Source organism: Sylvia atricapilla, chromosome 9 (assembly GCF_009819655.1).
Source record: "Sylvia atricapilla isolate bSylAtr1 chromosome 9, bSylAtr1.pri, whole genome shotgun sequence".
NCBI lineage: Eukaryota > Metazoa > Chordata > Aves > Passeriformes > Sylviidae > Sylvia > Sylvia atricapilla.
The window spans coordinates 29,538,301-29,564,245 of NC_089148.1; the positions used below are offsets into that span (position 1 = coordinate 29,538,301).

General features: G+C 41.6%; 1 protein-coding gene across 1 annotated transcript; it reads right to left on the minus strand.

Annotated features, from left to right (window-relative positions):
- Positions 1-5,997: 5,997 nt before the first annotated feature.
- Positions 5,998-24,640, minus strand: SCP2 (sterol carrier protein 2). The gene is made up of 16 exons (XM_066325466.1): positions 24,517-24,640; positions 22,346-22,400; positions 21,705-21,776; positions 21,117-21,248; positions 20,366-20,430; positions 19,214-19,340; positions 18,481-18,544; positions 18,124-18,210; positions 17,338-17,488; positions 16,429-16,576; positions 14,723-14,830; positions 12,779-12,932; positions 10,237-10,330; positions 9,553-9,682; positions 8,129-8,208; positions 5,998-6,890 (listed from the first exon to the last, which is right to left on the minus strand). The coding sequence occupies exons 1-16, from the start codon at positions 24,556-24,558 to the stop codon at positions 6,795-6,797; spliced, it is 1,605 nt and encodes a 534-aa protein (XP_066181563.1). The 5' UTR covers positions 24,559-24,640; the 3' UTR covers positions 5,998-6,794.
- Between the last annotated feature and the right edge of the window lie 1,305 nt (positions 24,641-25,945).

Genomic DNA, 25,945 nt, shown 5'->3' on the forward strand with positions numbered 1-25,945 from the left:
CAGGAATATACAGTTGATAACAGTATGCTCCAAGTGCAGCAATACAAGAAAGCAACACAGCTTTTTGCCCCTGACAGCAGTTACTATATTAAATATCAAGCCCCCTGTGAGTGCCCTGCAGTGCTCCATACAGTACCTCCACAAAACCTGCAGATCTGTCCTCACCAACAACACGACCTCCTTGCTGAATTCCAAAGAAGGGACACTGATTCTTTCCTCTCCACTCCAGCTGAACTAAAGTCTAAAGCAATTAAGTTATTTCCTCCCTCTCTTCATCCAGGCTTATATCAACTGGAACTGATCCCCCTGTGTGCCACGTGGAAGTTTCAAAAGTTAGAGTGGGAAGTGTGTTTTTACTGAAACCAAAATAAAAACAAAACAAAGCTGGCTGCTTTTTCCTGGTGACTCAGAGATCCAGGACACATTTGCCTGCTGCCCTTTCTGTATTACAGTACCCTGAGTGGATACAACAAAGTGTGCACGGTTTTTTCAGGGAGGAGGAGTAGGGGGGTTACCTCACTCACTGTGGATGCCAGAGCAGCCCACAGGGGAGAGGAAGTGACCAGCATTCACCCCTCCCCAAAAGTGTATTTTTATCTGTGTTTTTGCTGTAGAAGTACAGCAATTTGTTTTGGGGTAGTATCTAGAGGAAGCACAAGGCATTATAAAATATCATTTGTGCCTCCTTTTGTGGGGCAACAGAGACACAAGAGTCAGACACCAGATATCCCACGTGCAAAGGTAATGCAGGCTCACACTGTGCTACAAATCACCTGTGCAGGCTTTTTTTTTCTCCGGGCTTTCACTTCTTCCACATCTTACTCTCCTACATAACATATCCTAGACTCACAGTCTCCCTTCTCCAGGCCCAGTGCTGCATTTCCATCATCCACACAAATTCTCAGGAAAACCAGAGCTGGAGTCAAATCTGAAACTGTTCTGACACACCACTAAGCCAAAGGCTATGCCCTGCCATGGTACATGGACCCAACAGCCAGTTTCTGTTCACTGCAGCTTTCTGGAGCTTTCAGAGCAAAGAATTTCCACTGCAACACTCACAGCACAGAATGAGCTGAGGGAGACATTTCCAGACAAACCTGAGTCTTTGTACTCTTGCATGTTCCCTGCTGCTGGGCTGGAGTGGTGGCTGCAGCCTGCATGAAGAAACATTGCCAGGTTTAAAAACTGAAGCTGAAGACTCAGTTTAAACTTTGGTATGATTATTCCTTCAGATCACACAGATGGCAGAGAACCAGGTCCTTGGGCAAACAGCTGCTGGGACAGCTGTGACAGACTGTGTGCCACAACAGTGCTGTGCCATGGGCCTGGCACAGAGCACCCTGTGCAGGACACCACCTTCTGCACTGCCCAGCAGTAAAAAGCCCCTGTGGTGGTCAAGGACAGGCTTGGCTACCTTCAGCTCTTAGATTTCAAAGGAACTCTTGTAAACCTCAGCAGGAGGCCATGTCCAGGGCCAAGCTGCACTATGCAGTATGTTCCATGTGAGACCTGCTCAGCTCTGCAACTACTGTCACTGCCCTAAACAGGCTGAATTTAGTTGTGATATGATAAACTCAAAGAACAGACACACCAATCAAACAGCAGCATGGCAGAGAACAAAAGGTGTAAGCAGATCTACTGAAGCATGAGCTCCAAGAACAGTGGTTCTCCAGGCATCAACTCACTTGTGATCTGCATTGAGTGAGGCACGAGGCATTCTGGAGGTTTTAGTTATATCTTAAAAGGTAACAAAATATTCTTTACTCTCACCTTTATTTATTTGATTTAGACTCTACAGAAATACTGACATTCCTGAAGTGCTCACTGCTATGTGCTGGTGTTGTGCCTTTATATAAAAGGAGAGAAAAAAAATCATTAGAATTCTTCTAAGTAACTTGCAGTCATTTTGCTTCAAAAAATGAATAACCAAAACACAAGAAATAAAAGGGGGTTTTGTCTCTAAAGCAGGAAGGGAAGTATTTTTCAAACCTAAGAATTCACAACAGTGCCTGGCCAGGAGCCTATTGGCATCTGTGTTTTGATCTGAATGAACTCTGAGATGTCTGTTCTCCCAAAGGACATGTACTGTTAAAAAAAAAAAAAAAATTAAAAATCCATGACTGCTTTTAATCTACCTGAAATATGGGATACAGACACAGCATATTTTGTACTTGTTTTATACTACCCATGTTCCTTTTAGCCTGCTGCAGCATTATTAGGATGTTTCTGTTCCTGTATCACAGCATATAACTAACATTTCCCAGAAAATCCACCCAGGGCCATACAAAGCCATCTGCTTTCAAGTTAGCAACGAATTCTTCTTACAGATACAGGGTACAGAAGAGCTCACACTGTCACTCCAACAAATTACGCTGCTGTTTATTTAAGTAATAAAGGCATTTGTTCCAAACAGTTGGGGCTTTTCCCAGCGTTTATTCTCCACATGTGGTTTGCTTCCTCAAGTGTTGATTTTTCATAGCTAAGAGACTTTTCCCTGCCTTTTATCCACCAGGCTAATTGCATTCTTACCCTTTTCTGCTTAACGAGGGCTGACAGGCAGCGCTCTCGGTGCTCTGCAGAGCAGGAAGCCGTGGATTTCCTGTTCCAAGGAGGTAAGAGTTGAAGCTGACCTCAGATGAATTGGACATATGGGAAAAGGACAAAACCAGCCTTGTGACTATCTGCAGTTTTTTCTATCCTAAGAGGGAAGATGTAGTCAAGGCTCTTTATCCCATCCTCATGCATCCTGAAATGATCTGTTGCCCAAAAATCCAGCTCTTTAACCCAGCTGCCACGAACTGTGCTCAGCTGTTCACAGCCTCCTCACTCTGCTGCTTTCCAGAGGGATCCCACACTGTGCCAGGATGTGCTGTACACAGGCAAAGCCTCCACAATGCCACCTGCCACACTGTGCCACACACGAGCATTTTCAAAAGTATTGTTCTGCATGGAACCCATTTCTGATTAGGCAAAGCAGCAGGGCTGCAAACACAAAACCCAAGTAAAAGTTTAAAAATAAAATCTGTGCCCCAAAACCAAAGCATTCGCTCAAATTCTTGCAAGCCAGATTTGCTGAGTCAGGTATCATTTCTGCTCAGTGGCTCCAACTCTGACAAATCATTTGCTCCTCTTGTTTCTTTCATTATAGGGAAAATTCCAGTATGCAAGAATTACATGTATTTTCCAAAAGAAAATAAAGGTTAAGATATACCTGCCAAGCTGGCAACACCTCTGGCTGTCACACTTATTATAGCTGGGAAAAAAAACCCCAAACCAAGAGCTGGCAAGGGATACTCACCAGAGTCCCTGAAGGAAGAACAAGCCTCCCAAGTATTTTAATTTCTAAAGCTGAGATTGCCCCTCATGTGAGCTGGGAGTCTGAGAACACCAAACCCTCTTCCTAGAAGATTACTATTTTTTTTCCCCTTTACACAAGGCCTTTGAAACCAAAATTAAAGCACTGCTACCTTCAGTGACTGGCCACCTTTTGGTACCTCTAGCTTGCTTTCTAATTCTGCCCGCAAGGAATCCATTTAACATAACACAATTGCAGTAACACAAACTTTATTTAAAAGGCTGATCTAAAGCTATAGGGGATTTTAGCTGGAGAAGAGGAACTTTGTCCTGCTTGGTCAACAGAGTATTAGGGAGTGAGAAAGAAAACCTTTGTAGCAAGATTTCTAAAATGGTACAAACTTAGGTAATGCTTTGAGTTCTGCAAAAAATTAATAACAGAACTTCGTAATGTCAAAAACTGCTTTGTACCACAGAGCTTTTCCTCATGAAATAAATTATTTCTATCCACTGTAACCTTTATTTATTCAAAGTTGTCATATTCTAAGACTGCAGAATGTTCATGGAGGATTTGGGATCCCTAGAAAAAGACACCTTTCCCCTCACTCCCAGGAAAACCAGAAATATTATATAAAAAATTACTCAGCAAGTTATAACACAAAGAAGATGCTGAAAGTGAGGAAGGACAGATGTCAAAATAAGACAGTAGCAGGTAAATGAGGTAAATACACGCCTTTGTCCCTTACACCATCTCCTTAAATCCTGCAGGAGAAACAGCAGCCTGACCGGTTCTGCCAGCTGCAGGCTGTGCTAACCTCTGCACTACTCCCTCTACCTGCTGCTGATGGGAATGGAAGGTTTAATCCGGGATTTCTCCGTTTTAATGACATCACTGCTGCAGATGCTCAAGCCTGAAAGCCCCAGGCCCGTGCACACCCACATTTCTCTGAGGGAGAAATCGGGGCCTTAGCCTTGGATATTATTCCTCTTGGTAACAAACGCCAAAGTTATTTTTGCACTTTTTTCCCCCCTTCATATTTCTGTGCAACTTTTCCTCCTTAAAGAATTTAATCTTATTGTGCAGCAGAGCACATTTTACTTGAACTATTATTGGGATGGACCACTATTATCTATGTTATCTTGTTTTCATTTCAAAATTCATTTTCTGCTTTAATTAAACAGTGTGTTGGGTCTGTGCTCAAAATTCTTGAAAAGGGTATGTTCTTAGTTTTTATAACAGACATCTCCTCAGAGCTCTTCTGGTAGTGTCAGTAATTCAAGAGGAGGAACAAATTGTTTTCTGTACAGAATTATTGCTGCAATCCTGTAATTCCCCTTTGTTTTAACCCACAAGCCAAATGGCAAGAACGTAGGAAAAAGCAGAGAACACAATAGCAAGTGTTATTTTACAGAGAGTTAAACACTGCTTTCTTTTGAGAGATATGACTCCTGTCTATTCCAATCCTTTAGATAAGTCAATAAACAATGCACAGGAGGAAACAGCTCGTATGACCAGATTGTACTTTTAAAAGTTTACAGTGGAGCAATGCCATGTTTGTCCTAATTAACAGAAAACTAATGCCTTGGAAAAGATGATGAAGAGTGGGGTCACAAACATTGATTCATCCAGATATTAAAGACCAGGCCTGAACACTGGGAAGTAAGACAGCTAAAATTGAGTACAAATGGACTGATGTATGTAGATCAATAATTTAAAATATTTCAGTTTCACAGGGCAGAAATAAGCACTGAGTTGGTATGAAAGGAATGAGCCCACAGTTCTAAAAGATACGAGAGAACATCACCTCAAAACAAGAAGTGGTCAGAAAAGCGACCAAGAAAAGAAAAATAGAGGCAGAAAATGCTCTTGTATCTCGGAATTTTTTAACAGGACAACTGGAGTGCAGCATACAGGATGATACCTGGATGGACAGAAGGGTCTCTCCATGTGACACAGGTAAATAGAATAACCTCTCTGTAAGCTCTGAAGCCTGAATGAGACAAGGCAAGCATATAAACACCAGTAGTGCTCTGAAGCTGTTCACTGTTCCTGCAGTAAAACACAAAGCCTCCCAAAAAACTGAGGTATAAAACTGCAATGTATAGGATAGAAAGGAGTAAGTTTAATTACATGATGTGTAGGTGCAGAAACTCATGTTCCCTGCTAAAAATGCTGACCAAGGATTCCAAAAGGGATTGGACAAACTCATAAAAGACAATCCAGACATCATCACCTCTGGCTCAAATTTGTGAGCTGGGAAAAAAGAAAAGACAATCAGTGGCAGTTAGGAAAGCACTCTGAGCAAACAGGTAATTGGGCCATCTTCATCTTCCTTCCAAGGGACCAACAGGGAGAAAGTCCAGCAGGCCAGAAGGATTTTTGGTCTGATGCAGTAGAGCCATTCTTACTGCTCAGCAATCTGTCACCATTCCCAACAAGAGGCAGAATGATTGGCTTGAATTTGCTCTTTTTTATTATTATTTTAGTTCAGCCAGGGAAGTGAAAGTTGCAGTGTAAGTTCCCAAGTAAGTGAGGATGTGAGATGTGTGTACTGGACTGAGATGGAGTTTATGGACAATGTACTGACAATGCCTGAGGAGGAAAAAGTGGAGGCCTGCAGGTGCCAACCTGAATAAAACACTCAGTTCAGTACATTACCATGAAATCCATGCTTATAAACCTGAGAAAGAGACACACAGAGGAACAGGAAAAGTATATTTAATTTTCTATTAAACTTCCAACCAGAATACATTTTCCCAAAACAGAATTTAAAGCTTTTACATAACTGACAAGAATTTCATCATGATCAACACCAGATTTTACCAGGAGAAAACAGGTAACATATTGAGTATATGCCCTCTCTGCTCTCCTGGCAAATCAATGTTTTCAAGGTGAAGTATTATCAAATCCTGTGAACCTCAGAGCAGTATTCTAGTTCCTGCTTACTTCTGAATATTTTATTTATTTTTTAATTCCAAAGTAGTAATAAGAAAAGTATTTTATAGCAAATTCCTAAAATTTATTCTAAAAAAAATATTGTTAGAGATCCCCTTTACAAGACCATTTTAATGTAAGCAGCAGCAAATTTGTTAGAATGGAAGTCTGAAAGCATTTGTATGACCTGCTATTACAGCTTTTAAAAAATGCAAATCATTCCACTGATAAGCCAAACTATTTATAACTTTCCTCTCCTCCTTCCCAACTAATCTCAACAACAGTAAGCAGCCTAATTCAGTTCTAATTTTTTACAAAATTGTCCATATTGATTAGAACAACAGCTGTCACAAACCCCACCATGTACCATTTTTAAGTGTTAGTGCCTCAAGCTTAGCCATAGGGAAACTGATGGAAATTGTTAAGAGAATTAAGATCTCTAACCACAGAATTTAGGTGAGAGAGGCCAAATCAAACCCAGCCTGTGCCATATTATTGATAATGTCTAGTTTCATCCTACTATTTTGTCAAGAATCTCAAGTACTGCCTATTTACTTTACTGAGCTCAAAGTTTAGCTTTGCCTGGCTGGAGCTGTAGATTCTGAAGTTTCATTGCCATGCCCATGTTCCCAGAAATCTTCAATTTGCCTTGAAAGAATGCCTGAAAAGAAAGAAGGATTCTGTGAGATACAATAGAAGATATTAGCCCAAATGCACCCCTCCAGACAGTTCTGGGTTATGATGGATGAGCAGTTTGGTAATCCCAGCAGTTCTGACACACACATCCAGCAACAAATGCACTGTCTGACTGCAGAACAGTCAGCTGTGGAAGTTGTGTTCTTATTATATTTGTGATACATAAAGAAAATAAACTAGCTTGTTTCTTAGCTTATCACAGCCATGGGTCTGCACCTGCAGCAGGCAGAACACCCCATGTGTGGGTGGTGACTCTTTAGAGCAGACAAGCTGATTATTTCAACTGCAAACAATAAAGCCACAGTGACAGCGGGTGCCACAACTGATTTCTTAGCTCAAATCCTGCTCAGCCTTAACTGGCTTTGTTCCTGATCAATTCAATTTTACAAATCTTGCTTGTGAAGTTGACATGCAGAAAATTTGGATTTTTTTTCCTCCAGACTTTGTAAGGAGATAAACTGCATGCCCCAAAATATCCCAACTGTAGATGTAAAGCTGGAGTTGCTTCTGAATTTTCTACATGTATATTACAACATTTTTATAATGTGTTTTATCTTAAAACTTCTCCTAGATGCATTTCAGTTTGCAAAATTTACCCCATGATTACCAGACCAAAATCCTGAAATGGTTACCCAGAGCATTTCAAATTTGGAAGCACAGCACAGCAATTTAAAATTAACTTAAACATCTGTTTTACTTGCACACTATGATTACTTTTGGCATACAGAGGAATTAAAAAAAAAAAGAAACTAACCAAACAAAAATCCCCAAACTCCCCACTCAACAGCAACAAATAATCCCAGGCATTCAGTGGATGCTCACTTCAATTTCTACTTTTCAGCATGGAGATGACTCCTTACACTAATGTCAGCTGTGGGGGTAAAGCCCTCCAAAGAGGCCCACATTCCTTCTTTCTTATGGCACATTGCAAAAACTGGATTGCCCCTTTTCTCTGCAAACCAAGCACTGTTATACCTCCTTCTGGGCTAAAACACAGGACACATCCCTGCAGGATGTCTGACATACATCCCTGTCCTTCTTGATGAATCTCACTTTGGCTGATTTGTTCTGAGCACACCAAGAATTGTCATTTTTCAGATCAGCCATGGCAGTTTTGGATGAAAACATTCAAATGTTTTCAACTTAAACACATTCAAACCAAACCAACCAGCTCCCTGATCAGGTCATCTTTGCTGTACTTACTGTCTGAGGGTTCATTTTGCCAGTCATGAGTGCCAGCAGATCAGTGTCAGCCATTGTGATTGTACAATCTGCCTTCTTATCTGCAAGACAGGAGTCGAACGAAGATTCAAACTGAGAAATGAAGCAGTTACAGGAGCTACAATTATGTGGAGCATCCCTTCAGACCACAGGACAGCAAACTGAAGTAGATACAAGTAAGAGCCATTCAAAAAACCAGCAAGAGGCCACCCAAAGCCAACAGGCAGCTGGGCCACCTTGTAGCACAGACCACCCCAACACTGAAGAAAGATGGGCCTTCCTGAAAAGCTGAGCAAACTCCTTGAAAAGAAATAACAATCTACTTGCATCCAGACAGAATGTTCATTGCAAGCACTGATAATCATCTTTCAGTTTTATCAAACTTATAGTTGCTAGTATAAAGATCAGCTTGGAATAGAGGAGTTTTCCCCTGTGATGCTCTCTGAAGATATTCATTACTGACATTTCTGGCATTTCCTGCCCTCTCCTTCCATTCCCTCATTTGAATTAATTCAAGTATAGAAGTTTCTAGGATCTTCTTACTAGAAGCTGGAAAATTATTTTAATAAGCTCTGATATAAATAGTGATGTGTAAACCAAAGGGCTAAAACCTGCACACATCTTTTCCTACACTCATCTTATTATTACACTGAAATCTTTGATGAATTATTGTTCATGCAACAGAAGACTGTGGTCTTCGTTTTGTAATAATATATCAATGAATTTACAAATCAAATCCCCTGTCATATATTTTTAATTAAAAGCTTGTGATGCAGGCTCATGGATATAGCAGATTTTGAGGACTGGTTTTGTCTGTGTTTTCCATTTTCATTACTAGGGTACAAATCCCGTGTTTTCAATATTTTTATGGGGCTCCCCAACACCACCCAGTCTGTTTCTTATTTCTGCCTTTTTCAAAATGGAACCTGAAGTTTGTCAGCAGGTACAGCACTGAAACCAATCAAGTTTTGTTGCTTAACTACTTGCAGAGGAGAAGTAACTCGACAAGGCAGACCAGTTTACTGCTTACCAGCAACTGAACAAAGCAACTGAAGAAACAGCTGCAAATTACGTTTTTGGCCCAAATTTAAGAGGTGAAAGCAACAAAATCCCTGAGGTTTAATTTTTCTTTTTATTTTTCCATTCTGATTCTTGTGAAATCATATGACAGATCTCCCCGTAGCCTCTAAGAAAATACACTATTATCTCTAGAGAGATTCAGAATAGAAAATGTTTAGTTTGTGGCCTGAAACACCATGGATTAAGTGTCAGTAATAAGAAAAGTTTAAAATTAAGGTAGCTCTACATCATTTTTTGCTCAAGGTCACTACAGCCTGAACAGAATATGAGTCTATATTCATTAGTTTTATGTGTGTTCTGCAATGACATAATAAAAGAGCACTGACCTGAATTAACTGCCACAGAGCCTTTACCATTTTTCACATCTACTACCCAAGTTGCTTCTTTCCCACCAGGACCATCTTTTACTTTGAAGGCAAAGACTCCACCAATCTTCTTGACAAATTGCTCTCCTTCCTGTAATGACCATGGAATGAGAAAGTAATTTGCTCCAACATAACTTTCAGTTAGTCTTAATTTAACAGAAGTAATTAAAAAACCTTCACCATTCTACTAATATAAAAATATCTATTCCCCCCATTAGTCATCATTTAAACAACCATCAAAAAAACCCTAAACAAACAAAAAACTCAAACTGTGACTATCTATATGGAAATCTATTAAACTAAGAAGAATATTCCTAATAGCCCTAATAGCCTTGTCCTGACATAAGTCTGACAAAATGTGATTTTTTCTTCTGATCACACTTACAAAGCACATAGTTTCTTTGGTTAGTTAGCAAGCCTCTCACAATCTAAACTTGGCTCCACTGAAATATCCTTATGCAGGTAGGAACTAAAAAATAATTTAAAATCATGGCACAGTGTAAAAGGTTTCTGCCAAAATCTGTAAAATTTGTTTCAATGAGCAGTCCTGGAAAAGTGATGGATGCTAACGGATTCTCAACAGGTTTCACACACATTCTGCTATCAATTAAAATCTTGCTGTAGGTAAAAGAAGTAGTCAGATACCTCTTGGAGCTTCTTTTCAATCTCTTTGAAGACCAGGTGTGCCTTAAATCCATCAACAGCTGCACTGAGAGGCACAGCCGCAATACGGCCGCCGCTGAAACAAAAACCATATAAACTATTATTCAAACACTTTAAATCATATTTTCAGCATCTCCAAATGATCACAAATAGGCCTAACACCAGCAAGAAACGTTTTAGCAGTGTTAGCAACTCTGGTATCAAAGTGAAGCTTGCTCTCTTGAATTACAATTACTCCAGATTATCTGAGTGTTCTGTGTGTATGAACTGAAGATTAATTTTATAATGAAAGTAAATCATTAATCTTATTCCTGATACTCTGGAGAAATCACCCTGCATGGCCTGATAGCAACATGGAACCCGATTTTTGATTTTTGCAGGGGCACACAGAGCCAAAGTACAGAGAAATGTCCAAAGAAATGGCAATTCAAGGAGCAGGAGGAACAAGTTCACTGCTATTACCATCTCTTGGCAGCAGAGTCCAAAACTGTGGACAGGTCTGATACAGCTGAAGTGACAGAATTGCACAAGAAATGCTGCTGGAGCTCACTGGGGTGGCTCTGACACTGCCCTGCAGATGTGTGACAAGGTAGCAAGAGTGGGCATTGCCTTGTCTGAAGGAGACACATCCATTTTGCTGATAAACCAAGGCTGTACTAACAGCATGGAGAGTGTAAGGTTCAGAAAAAGCCACCAAACAAAAAGCAGAACTGTTGCAAACACTAATGCAAACCAGGTCCAGTCCTGCTGCCTTGATGCACAACCTCATCAGCTATTACTAAAGCCACAGGCTTGATCTGGAGCCAGTGATTAACTGTACATCCACTGCTGGAGGAAACTGGTGTGAAGGATCTTCATGGACATGGAGTTTCACCACCTTTCCCTTAATTACACAATGCACATCATAACTCAGTTACACAAGGGCTGTCTGAGCACATCAGTCACACTGTCACATCCCAAAGTCTGACACACATTGGTACAACTCCCTGCGTCAGGGATCTCCCACACAGAGCCTCTGGGGGAAATTAAAGGGGTTTAAGCTTCCCTAGTGTAAGATAAAATGACTATTGCTAAGATTTCTCTGGGTTGAGTTGTACTTCAGAAAGTATTTTAAAAACTGAACACCAGTGAAGGTGAAACGAGCCATAGGAAATTAGAATTAAGTTTCTACAGGAGAAATGTTATCTATGTATGAAAAGCTCTCCCTGACAGGGAGGAATACTTCTAGGAGCACCTCAAGGGTGGTGATAAAAAAATAGCAACAGGTTTTCTCCATAAAGTGACAGTATTTCTAAAGACAAAGCTCAAAGCAATGGAAAAAGGTGTACTCCCTGTAACAGTCTTTTCCCCTCAGATTTAAAACTGTACCAACACCCACTGACAAGTTTTGTGAGCATGTTTGAAGAGAATCCATGAGAAGACATATTGTTCCTGTATTTTTTTCTCACATGGTACAACCTCTTATGGATTAAAAAAGAGACAGAATTATTGCTCCTGACACTACAAAAAGTCACTGCTGCAGCCCTTCCAACTTCAGTGGCTTCTCTCATCATCTCTTTCCCAAGTTATATTGTCACCTCCCAGGAATTGCACAGGTTTAGCTGAAACAGATGTTAGAAATATGAGCTGGGAGGGAGGGGAATGTTTCTTTCTGAAAGGCCAACATATGATTAATTCTGCTGTTCACAGGTTTTCAGAGATAACAAAGCACTGGGATGGAGCTTTAAAAGCCATAATACCCACAATAAACTGATCAATCTTTCTAAGGAAAGCTGGAAGTGAAAACACAAAGGAAACTGTATTGTAACTCTCTCCTGAAATACCAGAATAGTACAAATCTTACGTGTTTTCTCTCAATTCCTGTCCGTTGGAGCATTGAGCTACAGCAGAGTGTAGACAGCTTCACAGCAGAGTTCTCTCACTCTGAAACAGGCTACAATTGCAAATTCTGTAGCCAGTAACACACCTGAATTCTAAACAATTACAGTATCACGTGAAACAGCCTCAAAGCAATCCTCCATAGAGCTAATCCAGTAACAACTGTAGCAGCGAAAGCAGTGGTTTCTCTGTTCCCGTGGATGTCTTGCTGGTTTTGGCAGATCCCTAGTTTCAATTAACTAATTTTAATGCGGCGTGTTTTACTCTCGGAACGCTTTTATATTTGTTTGGTGGCTTTTTTCCGCCGAACATGACTCTTCCTTACGGACGATCACACGAGCCATTTCCACAAGCCAGTTTGAATTTTTCAGTAACTCTCAGCGCACAGCGTGTGAGCTGTAACTTCAGTACAGACCCGCAGAGCTGCAGGCGCACAAGACTTACACGTGCTGGGTGTTTTAGCTTACAGGGCAATCTCCTCCTTGAGCAGCGGCAATAACTCTAAAAGAACCAAGTTTGGCGGGCACAGGAGGCCGGACAGCCCGGCCGTGCGCTGCGTGCAGCCCCAGCTGAGCGCTCCGGAAGGCCTGGCGGCGCAGCCCGCGGTTCTCCCCGTGCAGGGCGAAGCGTGGCAGCCCCGGCTCACCTGCTCTCCCGGGGGAAGCCCATCCTGAAGAGCGTCACGACCACGGCGCCGCCGAGCCCCAGGTTGTGCTGCAGCGCGACCTTCGCCCCCGGCACCTGCCGCCGCCCCGCCAGGCCGCGCAGCTGCCAGCAGAGCTCCGCGCACTGCGCCAGCCCTGAAACATCGAGCGCAGAGCGGCCGTCAGCGCCAAGGGCTCTAAGAGACCGCCGGCAGCGAAACCGTGTCCTTGGCATCGCAACCCTGACACTCTCTGATTGTGTTCGCCCTCGGTCTGCCCCCCCGCCCAGTGTTCCATCAGCTCTTTCTGCAGTCAAACAAACAAACTGGAATGGGGCCGGTCCCGCCGCACGCGCAGAGTCACAGAGTTAATTAGGCTGGAAAAGAGCTGCAAGGTCATCGAGCCCAACCTGTGACCAAGCAGCAAACTTGTCAGCTAGACCGTGGTGGGACTGAGTGCCATGGCCAGTCTTTCCTTCAACACTCCACCAACCTCCCAGGGCAGCCCATTCCAATGTTTAACCATCCTTTCTGTGTGAATATTCCTCTGATGTCCAGCCTAAACCTCCCCTAGCACAGCTTGAGGCCATGTCCTCTCATCCCGTCTCTAGCTGTCTGGGTTACAACCCTTCTTTCAGGGAGCTGGAGAGAGTGAGAAGTCCCCCCTGAGCCTCCTTTTCTCCAGGCTGAGCCCCCTCAGCCATTCCTCACAGGATTTGTGCTTCAGACCTTCCCCCAGCTCCACCGTCCTCCTCTGGACATTCCTCACACATTCCTCGTTTATCCCATCCCTCCTCTCCCTTCCCCTGCACAACTGCACAGGTCTTTGGGCAAGGCAGACGAGGAATCTGCATTTCATGCACAGAATTTTACATGTTGCCAACTGGAACGTTATGAAGAAGATGAGTTAAGGAGTTTTAAACTGCCAGTCATAGATGAGAATGAACAGGTTTCATTCACATTCTCTCAGCTTCAGGGAGAGGGTGTGTACTGTGGTGCAGCCTGCCCTGCAATGGTTTGGATATTTAAGAGGAGTTAAATGACCCTTGTTTAGGATATAACTGGCCTCAAGACTGTTTCCAAGGGAAACAAAGCTGACAGGCTGGAGACTTGTCATTTTCTGCGTTTTACTGACTCTTCCTCCATCCCATGGCAAAGGAGAAGCAAGAATGCCAGTAAGTGCCTCTGCTTTTATCACTGTGGAACTGACAAAAACTAACACAAACCTGGCAGTGCAGTACTCATACTGTTACAGAGACCCACAGTCTTATTTATCTGGAACCATTTTTCCACAAAGTTTCCTAACACTTCCCCTGGCCCCCACATTTAACTGCATATTGTATCTCCCTGTTACAACTGCTTAGATTAAGATTTGGTGTTTTACAAGGTTTCATCTTCTCCAGTTTTCTGACAACTTCTCATTTCCAAACAAGGAGGGTGAATTATCTTCACAAATACAACTGCATTTTGTCCAAGAGCCAACTCATTTAGAAACAAGCACAGTAGTTCAAAGAAAGAAAAAATACAAACAAACAAAAACAAAAAAAAAAAAAGGAAAATCTATGTTGGTGGGAAATGGTGACCAAGTGAGCTTCTGTTGTAACATCAGATAAATATTTTGACATCCAAGACTTAACAAAATTGGCTTCTAGCACAGCTAACAATGGCACAGGCTAGTCAGAGGCAGTAAAAATCTCCAAACCCAGAATTTTAAAGGATGACATCATATTAGAATAGTTATTCAAATACTATTCAGAAGTTGTACTATTGAGCAATTATTTAGGAAAGGTTAAGCTGTGTTAACCTGCCCCAGCACTTGGATTATTTGGAAAGAAGACTGAGAAGAAGCTTTTGAGGCCCTCACATTTCAAGCACAGGTAGAAAGCACCTGCCTGCTCAAGAGCTGTATCTCTTGTCTAATGGATGTGATTAAATGGTTTTACATACCTGTGGCACCAAGAGGATGTCCCTTGGAAATCAAGCCACCACTAGGATTAATAACCCATTTTCCTCCATAAGTATTGTCTCCTCTGTCAATCAGGTCACATGCTCTTCCTATAAAACAGTATTTATGTTAGAAATACATTCTTTTTTAAGTTGTAAGGGATTTTTCAGTTCTGCTGTAACTTACCAGAGATGCTGCATGTCAGTCAAACCCTAGGAAATGCTACAGCTCATATTTCACAAAGAGCAAAAATTAGCCAAACTACACTAATGAGACTTACTTATACCATTGGAGAAAGCATAACACAAAAGAGAAGCATTTGGTACGAAAGTTGTTTTTAATTTGCTGTAGAATTGTTCTGTTGGTAGATACAGCACTATGATATAATCAGTATCATGAAGCTATTTATATTTTGTTCATGGAACTGCAGTGGTAACTGTGGTTTTGGTTAGTTGTAATTTGGGACCCCCAGGACTTGGAGGGTGAACACCAAGTTGAACACAAGCCCTTGCCACAAAGGCCAACTAATGCTTGTTAGTAAAACAAGTAAATTAAAAATAGTAAAGTAGAGCAATCAGAAGACTAATGCTTGGAATTATTTAGCTTTGCAGGATAAAGACAATTCTCCCTTTTAACCAAGCTCTCACACATTTATTCTTGTACCAGCTTCTTCAGCCTACATTATTAACACTGAAGTCTAAAAAAGATCTCTCATGGTTCCATGGTGCCATTAAATCAGAATACCATGTTAGATTTGCCCATCTAAACCCACAATTTATGGGTTTATACACAATAGTTTATGCCATTTCCTTTATCTTTATGCCTAATTAGTCTATCATTCCAAGATCAGTTTCATATACTATTAAGGCCAGACTGACTAAGGGTTGTGAGAACAGCACTATTAAATAACCATGCACAGGCTAATTAGTCAAACAGACAAGTACCACCAGGATTGTTCTGCACCAATTAAAGAAATGAACCTGAAGAACTTAATGCACCAGTCTAAATATGTCGAACATTTACCATTTTTGCTGCAGATACCATAAAAAACCACCAAAAATGACAGTAGAAAGCAAACATTCAAAGGCAAACACATAAGTCTTCTGTAGTTCCATAAATGTCTGCTTCAGTAACAGAGCTCAGAGTTCATATACCACCTAGTGCCAGATTGTGGTATTTCCTCACAATTAGTTAAAAACAAATTTAGATTATAATCCATGCAAAGCAAGAATATGTTTAGAATTTAAATATATCACAAACTGAAATAGCAGTTCAACGCATTATTTCCTTGAAATCATAAAATACCTTCTTTAGCAGAAAATTTTAATGATTTGACATACATACACAGAGCTAAATTCCACTGCCGTTGATGCTGTAAATCAGCAAATTCACTGACATTAAACTAATCTGGGCAGACTGAGCACTGTTACACAGCTGACTTTAGAGGCACCTTGACAATTTGCCAACAACTCTGAGGCAAAGATGTTTCAAAGATCAGTGACTTGCTAAGGCCTCCCACAGGCAATTCTTGTCCTATTTTTACCTTCTTAAAAGGAAATACATAGATGAAGGGAAATCTTGGGGTAAGATGATGATAAAATCCAGCTCCAAAAAAGGGGCCTAAGACTGAGATCACAGGAGTTCTTAATTTAGGTCTTTTTGGTGCTTTCCATTTTAATAAAACAATTATCCCCATTGCTGCTATTACCTTCTGGACACAGTCCCAGAGCTTCATAGGTGATGAACTCATTAACTGAGAAGCAGTCATGAAGTTCAATCACATCAACATCTGTAGGTTTCAGCCCTGCTTTTTCAAAACATTTTTGTGCAGCTTTTTTAGTCATGTCATAGCCAACCTGAAAAAAGAGAGAAATTCTATGTTAAAATATCATTACAGAAATAGAGCTCACAGTTTAATTTTTACACTTAATTTTAACTCTGCTTCTACAGATCCTGACAGTGGAAGAAGGAGATGATATTCTGATTTATTTTAATGCATCACATGTCAGAGTTTGATATTCATACAATAAAAATTGTCTAGAAAGAAGTAACATATTCTAAAGCTTATTGCTGGCATGCAAAACCTTTCTGGGGAATATCCTCTATTTCCTCAACCTTGATCACAACCCAATTTGTTCCCTTGCATGACTCAAACCATCAGCCTTGAAACAAATCCTCAAATAGTCTTGTTACCTTTTTCTATGATCCACCTGATTGCTTCAAATTTCATTACTTTTATAAAGAGGAAAATGAAAGGAATTTTGTTTCACTGTTCAAGTTGTTTAAAAAAATACCCTGTAAATAATTTGTTAAAAACTAGGTTTCTGATAGCCTGTTTATAAGTTACTTACTGTCATTCCACAATCATACTCCTTGCTTATTCCATATCTGTCCAAATGAAATCTATTTTACATTCACCACAAACCATATGTTTGTTCACTGACATTAAAATATTTACAGCATCACTAGAACTTGCAGGTACTAAAAAAAACCAAAAACCCTAACTCCCAAAACCAAACAAAAAAACCTCCACAAAACACCAACCCAAAACTATAAACAAAAATCCTCAGAAAAACCACCTCAGTGAGTACCAGGCAATACAAAATTGTGAACCTACCATCTTCATACAACTGTTTTCTTCAAATGTGCTTGGATAATCAGTAGCCATCACCTGGGCTAGAATTTCCACAGCTTTTGGCTGCAACTTATGCCTTTTCACAAACTCCTCATTAGCCAAAATTGCAGCTGCAGCACCATTTGATGTTGGACTGATTGACAGAAAAAATAATGATATTATTGTTCTAAATCAGTAATGTCAATCTTCATTAGAGTGTTGATCTTCCACAGATTTATCTTTTAATACAAACCAATAAACAACAAGCAAAACCCCACTTTCTTTGGCTGATGCTCTGATACTATAAATTCCATCAATGCTTATTCAGTACTTATTCCACCAGTGCTTTCAGTAATATTTATAACAGACCCTTGAAAATCATGCCATAGAAATAGAAATGTGTCATTAACGTTTTTCAATTTAGGACAAATCAAAGCTTCTACTTGGCTCTAAACATATAAAAACATAAAGACCCTTGAAGACTGCTTAGAAAAGGCTGAAGAGAAGAATTAACACTTAACAGCAATGGATGCACATGAGGGAAAGAACAGAATTACATGAGAACCCCAAAGCACAGAACTTATTTCAGCTCACCGTATTACACTGAGAGCAAGTATCTAGTGTTTGGTGATGACAGAGTTTCCACACTTGTTTTATTTATAAAAAAGTTTCACTTAAAGCAATCTGTAAATTATAACTGACACACAAACAGGTATTATTTAAATAGATGTCCTACCATATTTGTCTTAACATCAAGATCTATTTCACAATGCAAAGTCCTCTCCTTACCAACACTGTAAGACAGTCAAGTAATCAAAAATTTTGCGAGAATGCAGAACTTCATCTAAAGTGTACTCCTTTTGGAACTGGGAATACCTAAGGAAAACACAGATGCCATCTCAGATTGAGCAGGAGACATACTGATACCACACTATTGGGAAAGTACAGAGCTTTTTATACAAAGTACAAGGCACCGGATAGGGAATTAATTTTTATCTCTTTCTAGAATAATTTATTTTCTCATTCCACAATAAAGGACATATGCTGAAAACATTCTCAGCATATTCTAAAAATACTACTTGGCTGTACATGGGGTTTTTTTAACCACCAGGGATGTTGAGTATAGAGGCAGAGTACGTGACTCACGGGTTGTTGGTTGAATGGCTGTGGTTCTTCCATGCAATTTTGGCAAAGTATTCTGGATTTGTCCCTGAAAAGGTCAAAGAAAGCCATGTTGAAATACTTTATTTACTCAAACAGTGCTGACATAACAGTTTAAATATTGTGTCATAAGAATCTGACCTTTACAAGCATCTTTACAAGAGACACGCTGTGATGAAGACTTTCCTTAGAACTCAGCTGAGGTTTCAAAATTAGATAAAGACTACTAATCATGGCTGAGTTTTAGCTGACAGAACAACCCACTTGCATATTTAACACTTACTCTAAAAATACAGAAAACAAATGCATTTTATCTGATGTATTATTCTATTATTGAAACTTAAATGCTCATTTTCCTATCAGTGCAAAACAGCTGCAGTGAACTATTAGAGTCTAAGTGTATTTTTTTTCATTTAAGAGTCTAAAAGTGCAAATAAAAGATGCACAAGAGGCCAGGCTGTTACCTTGGAGCCAATTCCCTTGTCTGGTCAGGGGGTAGCAAACAGCAGTGGCAGCAGCCTTGTACTAAGTATTAAATCAAATCAAATCCCCAGCAGCTTTTGCCAAACAGCTCATGCCCATCTACCTATCCTCAGGCACAGGGGTAAAATGCAGGAAGTTATGCAACCCTAATGCTACCATTTCTTAGAACAAAATCCTATTATTTTTAAATCACTTCATTAAGAGAAGACAATGAAAAAAATGTATTGTCACAGACCATATTTCTCCATATGTTCTTTGCCAGCACTTGCAAACATCTGAGGTGCCACTGGAGCACTTGCTAGGCCATATTTATTTATCATAATTTCCAAATGTTTGTCCATAGGGTTAGTTCTGTCTGCAAACTGAAAACACAAATACAAAGAAAACCATTAATTTCCTTTTCTTTTCAACATCACCACAAAACTGTCACAGATTTCAAGCAAATGAGAGATTTTTCTAATATTTTCACAAGTCTCTGGGCAGTATGTTGCACTTCAGTGACATGTTCAGAAGTGTTGATAAATCTCCCAGCTATTAAAAAAATAGTAAATAAGTAGAAAATGCTTAACACTATAAGACCTGCACTGATTCATGGCAAGAGTCACTGCTACATGATTTCTATCACAGCTACTATTTTCAGCAGGGGACTTTGGGTATTTTTCACCTCACTTAAAATCCTACAGTTAATATAGTTTCAAGCTATAAAATTAATACTCTATTAGTATTTTCAGCAAAGCTTAGATGAAATATCATAAAGCATGTTAAAAGATAACTCTCTCTCATTTTTTATCGCTTGCTAAATTTAACATTTTTCACCCAAACCTCTTGAATATATTATTGAATTTGGCAGTTCTGCAGTTAAATGACATATGGGCTTTAATATTGCTTGCCTTCAGGCAAAATACAAACAAACCCACATACATTTCTCCAGTAAAAACAAATAAGAGTCAAGAAGCCCTTAGTTTTTGGGAGTGTGTGTTAACAGGTCAACTGAGCAAGCATCAAGCCAGAAGACACAGAATCCTTCTTTGATTTGCTGTGTTGTTTGAGAAAGACACTTTAGTAACTCAAAGCCTCAGGATTTTATCTGGTATTTTCCTTTTTGCCCACTAACCCAGCCTTTAACATAATCTTGGCAAAATACAACAAACATGACACATGACTTTTGCATGGAATGTTTTAGAATTTATTTTTTATAGTATGCCATAGCTGCCATTGGAATCACAAAACTCACTAAAAGATTATTTAAATCAAACGAATGGTTTCTTTTGTCATCCTCTACAGCAACACAGTAAAACAAGTGGTGTCATTGAGAGTACATCTCAGAGAATGAGGAAGTGTATCTCATGCACAAACACAGAACATGTCAAGTGTTTCAGACACTTACACCTGTAGCAAGAGATCCTTTGGCCATCCTCTCAAAGCCAAGGGCCAGAACACAGTCTGCCAGACCTTAAAATAAAAATGTGTGACTATGTAAAGCACAGGGTGATTATAAAGGACACTAAGTATTAACAACTATTTTATTACAAGAGATGTACACAAACACCTACCAGCTGCTCTTTCTTCCTCCTTCATTTTTGAAAGAGTCAAATTAAGATGGACAAGATATTGATACCTAAGAATGAAAGGTCACTACAGGCTTGGGGTTTATTTTTAACTGTTTGACACCACTTTTCATAGACAACTAAGCATTTATGTCTCAGCTGCAAATACTAAACAATCATACACAGTGTTACTTAGCTCTCATTATAGAAACACCAGCATCAGTGCAAGAAAGTATCCAAGTCCACAAAGGAACTGCAAAAACAGGAGGAAATACTCATCTGCCAGTTCAAAGCATGGTCTGTCAGTCTGTTCTCTCCCCTCCCTTCCCAAAATGTGTTAGTTAAACACCTCTATTAACTTCAAGTTAAAAGAAAAAAGCTAAGCTTTTTAGCAGATTCTCCTTTTCATCCTGGAGGATCTAGTGCCTGCACTTGTTGTGCACTCCTCCAAACAATTATTGCAGAAAAACTTAACTGGCAGAACTGACTAGGCACATAGAGCTCATGACACAGGAAAAGACACGAACATCCACATGCACCATCCTACTGTATTCCAGACAACCTCTGGGTGCCCAGAGCAAAACAACCCACCTCCTTCTACAAGCTGTCTGGCCATGAACAAAGCAGTGGATCCAGTGGCACAGTTGTTGTTAACATTGATGATGGGAATGCCAGTTAGACCCAGGCCATGGTAGATTGCCCTCTGCCCACAGGTTGAGTCACCTTCAAATAGAAACACAACGTTAAAATGAGGTACAAACTCAGAAAAAGAAATCCTGCCATGGATGTGCAGTGCTACCAATTCAGCTGCAAACTTCTGAGCTGTCACCTTGAGTGTGGCTCTCGGGTATCCACAGTAAAGAACCTCAGGAACAAGATGAAACTCCTCAGATTTTAAAGCCAGGAGTTTGTCCTGTTTGTGTCTCACAGGCTGTGAATCAAAGGGACATAACTGCACTGGACTGAGGGGCCTTAGAGGTGTGTCCTGGGAGCTGCTCAGGCATCACAGCAGACTGACCCTACTCCAGCTGCCACAACACAGTCCTTAGCAGAGAACCAGAAGGAAAGTAAATGGAAAAATCTTTTGGGAATGGAAATTTCCCTTAATAGAAAGCTTATTGATGGCATTCCTCATACTTTATCCACACAGAAGTGACATCCCAATCAAACAATACTCACCATAAACATAACCCACACATGCCTGCTTCACTGCTGAATAAGGAATCCCAGCATCAGCTAAAGCTGCCTGGCCTAAAAAAAAAAAACAGTTTAAAAGTTGAAATAAAGTTTAAAATTGAAAGAAAAAAAAAAAAAAAAAAGCAGCTCTCACAATCATAACAAGTAGTATGTATGAGTCCTGCATTCACAGATGAGAGTTGTACAAATTCCTCATTATATGGTGCAAATGGTTAATACAGTCTTGTACCTCATAGGGACAATTTTATACTCATAAGGACATTTTCACAGTATTTTGAGTTCTGAAGAAGCTTCTTTATCAGAAAATTTCATTCAGTCAGTTCTGTGTTCATGCACCAAGGTTGTTCATCCCAATGAGAGTAGCTTATGAACAATATAGGTAAGTATTAAATTATTTAAGTGCACAATCCAATTTTAAGGCATCCTGCTGGCTTCAGCCTGGAAGGGCTGACCTGGGCAGGTCAGTTATGGATTTGTTGAAAGTGGTCTGAGTTTTAAATCTGTTTTTTAGATGTAGCTATTTATTGAACAGTAGCTTTTCCTTCATGTCTGTAATAAAATATTTGGTGTAAGATCTAAAATAAGCATCAGCAATCAAACAAAATGCTTTATTACTAAATTACCTGCTTCCTTAGCCATGTCAGGATAATCAGCACTCTTCTCATTAGGTTTTGAAAACTGGCAAGAGAAAAGGAAGAAAAACAAGCTGAGAATAAATCACAGTGAGGTTTAATTCATATTTTCCTCAAATTGGTATATTTTAAAGCTTTGTATTTAATTTAGAAATAAGCTTTAAATAATGCAAACAATGTAATTTCATTGACCCAGAAGTGCATGTACAAAATCTTTGCAATTCCCAAGTGCTGCTGCCAGACCCTGCAGTGGATAAAAAGAGAAAACAGTGCAACTTTATGGGAGCTGAGAGACATTTCTGGTCAGTATTAAAGGAGATCCATGACTATGGAGATGGACAAGAATCCTGTCCAAAGCCTGTGGGTAGGACAGAGAATAACTGTAATCTTCACCAATTCATTGTAATACATGGCAAAATATTCACTGAAGCTTTGATAAATACTTCCCTTCCACTTTTTTGCTTGTTGGTTTGTCTTTCGGTTTTTTGTTATAGTCCTATTTGTAACAAGAATATGTTTGTTCTTTGTAGAGAATTTATCATACCTTACTCCTCACCATTGGAGTAGAGGTGGCATTTGTATTTTCCTTTCATTGTGACTCATTGGAGACCACCACAGGGACACGTGGTTTGCATTTTTACATCACTAACAAAAACCCTCCCTGCTGAAAGGAATCCTACTTATAACCCCACCAATTATTTGATGTTCCCTGTGAGCATATAAAAGTTAATTTGCTGTCTCCTTCTGCTTATCACCCTGACCCCAGTTAATTGTACCACTCAGCTGTACTTTCTGCAGTGCCTCCTTTCATTAATTTAATAGAAAACATCAAAGAAAAAACAGTTGGTGAGTTGATCACTGTAGAAGTCTGTAAGATTGATACTGCTTGGGCTAAGAGAGAAGGGAGTACTGACAATTCCTCAAGTCATGCTTAACTGGAAACTGAGTTGCTCCATTTCTGCAAATGCAGAGCACTGGGGAACCGACAGTTACACACAGGAAGCGTGGACTGTTGTTGTGAGAAGATGTAACAAGCTTCAGCAGTCATTACATCACTGATGTTATTAAATAGAAGCAATATATTGTAAAATACTTAGGATGCAGTATGGTGTCTGACAGGTTTTACTTGTCTCTTCCACGAGGACATCACAAGTGAGCTCAATAACTTCTATTGCTCCATTCTGTGATCTAGTCCAATAAACATAACTAACAGAATTGTCTTTAACCTTGCAGTTCCTCCCCTATCACATTGCATGCTGGAGAAATACCCAACAGGACAAAAAATCATTATTTAAAAGGTGGCCAGGGGGAGGAGTTTCTGACTACTCGGGAAAATATCAAAGTTGTCTTAAGATTCATCTACTAAGACAAAAAATGGTTCTTTTACTGCTCCTCCTTGAAAATCATGAATGTTGGAAAAGACCTTTAAGGTAGGTACAACTGTTACCCCAACACTGCCAAATTCAGCACTAAATCATGCCCCTAAGTGAACATCTTCGCGTCTCTGAAGTCCCCCCAAGGGACGGCGATTTCACCACTACCCTTGGCTACCTGTTCCTGGGTTTGACAACCCTTTCGGTGACGGAATTTTACTTGATCCTAATTCTAACCTTAAACATGCCTTGTGGAAACTCGAGGCCAATTCCTCTTGCCTCATCACTTGTGATTTGGGAGAAGAGCCCCAGGCCCACTTGGCGTGACCAGCCGCTCCCGGCGAGCTGTGGAGGAGCCGAGCGGGGCGAACTGTGCGCTCAAACCCAAGGGCCAGAAGAGAAAAACCCCAGGACAGCCCCTGCAGGGCCCTGCCTTCCCCGAGGACGGGCCCCGGGCCAGCGGCTGCGGGGACACGGGGACACTGTTGTATCGACCTGTCAGTGCAGCAGCACGTTCACCTTGGCCGGGCTCCGGCCTCCCGCACACCCCCGGCGAGGGCGGACTTTGCGCGGAGCCGCTGCCGCCGGGCCGGAGCGGGCTCTGCCAGCGCGCTCCTGAGGCGCCGCCGCGTCCCGTCAGGGGCTTCAGCCGCGCCGGGGTGGGCGCGGGCGGCTCCCGCAGCACCTCGCCCTCAGCGCCAGCAGCGGACAGCCGGGGGCCGCCGAGGCCGGCCCGGAGCGGGCCGCGTCCCCCCGCGCACACACGGCTGCCGGGGAGGGCGGCGGTACCTTGGTCATGCCGACGCCCACCACGAACACTCGGCGCTGCATGATGGCGATGGCGGCGGGACGAGCCCGACTCCCCTCACTGCTGCCGCCGCGTCCCGCCGGCCCTCAGCGACACCGGGGGCGGGGCCAGCGGGCGGGGGCGGGGCCAGCGCCCATAGACCCGCCCCTTAAAGGCGCAGCGTCCCCCTTGAGGCACCGGCCCCGCGTTGGTGCCCGTAGCCCAGCCATGGCCAGCCTTACAGACATCCCTGCTCATCCCCCTGAATTCCTCCATCCTGGACATTATTGTCCAAAATGGAGGTGCAATGAAGCTCGCCGCTTCTCCAGAGAAGGGCAGCGAAGATGGGGAAGGGTCTGGAGTACAGTCCTGTGAGGAGCAGCTGAGGGAGCTGAGGGTCTGAGCCTGGAGAAAAGGAGGCTCACGGAGACCTGACAGGAGAGTGCAGCCAGCTGGGGGTGAGGCTCTGCTCCCAGGGAACAAGGGACAGGATGAGAGAAACGGCCTAAAGTCGCACCAGAGGTTTAGGTTGGACATTAGGAAGAATTTCTGCACATAAAGGGTGATTGGAATGGGCTGCTCAGAGAGCTGCTGGAGCCACCATCTCTGGAGGTGTTTAAGGAAAGACTGGAAGTGGCACTCAGTGCCGTGGTCTAGGGGACACGGGATGATCAGTCATAGGCTGGGCTTGATGGTCGCAGAGGTCTTTTCCAATCCCATTGATCCTGCGGTTCTGTAATTCTTTTCCCCCAGAGATGTCTTTGAGACGGATACTTGATGAGATCATTCTCTTTTTCTGAAATGCTGCTTTTTAGCTACAGATGTATTTACAGTGAGAGCTGAACATCTGACCCTTCATCAACTCACCCTTCCCTTCATCCACTCAACTTCCCCTTCCCTCACTGTCATCTTTGAGGACCTCCACGCCTCGGGCAGAACTCTGTGACCTCAGGCACAGACGGCTGAATTCCTTTCCCACCGTCGAGGTCACACTTGTGACAGAGGGTCACACTTGCGGCTGCTGTTAGGAGCACGAAAGGACGAGGCAGGCCAGCAGGAGATCAAGCAGGAAAGCTTCTACTTTAGTTTTCTGACTCCATATATATACAAATTTACAGACAGGCCGAGATTGGCTACACAGGTAGCCACCTCTTCGACCTCGTTGGTGACCATCACCATCAATCATCATTCTCCTCCTAGAGAGGAAGAATGTAAACAATTCTAATAATATACACAGTTTACTCGAAGCTGCGTGAGAACAAAACGCAAAAAAGTGAGAAACAGGCAAACTTGAGGCAACAGAACTCAGATCACCTCCCGCCTTCCACAGATCTGGAGGCATCCCGCGCAGCCGGCGCCAGCTTCAGCGCGGTTTGCGGCGGCGGCGATAGCGGCAGGGACCTCGCTCGGCCGCGCACGGCTCCTCCCCGC

Coding starts and splice junctions, on each gene's coding strand:
- SCP2 (XM_066325466.1), bottom strand. CDS start 24,558: ATGCAGCGCCGAGTGTTCGTGGTGGGCGTCGGCATGACCAAG. Junction 19,341..20,365: donor AAGGATCTCTTGCTACAGGT/GTAAGTGTCTGA, acceptor TTGTGTTTTCAG/TTTGCAGACAGAACTAACCC. Junction 6,891..8,128: donor GCAAAATGAACCCTCAGACA/GTAAGTACAGCA, acceptor CTTTCTTTTCAG/GCATTCTTTCAAGGCAAATT.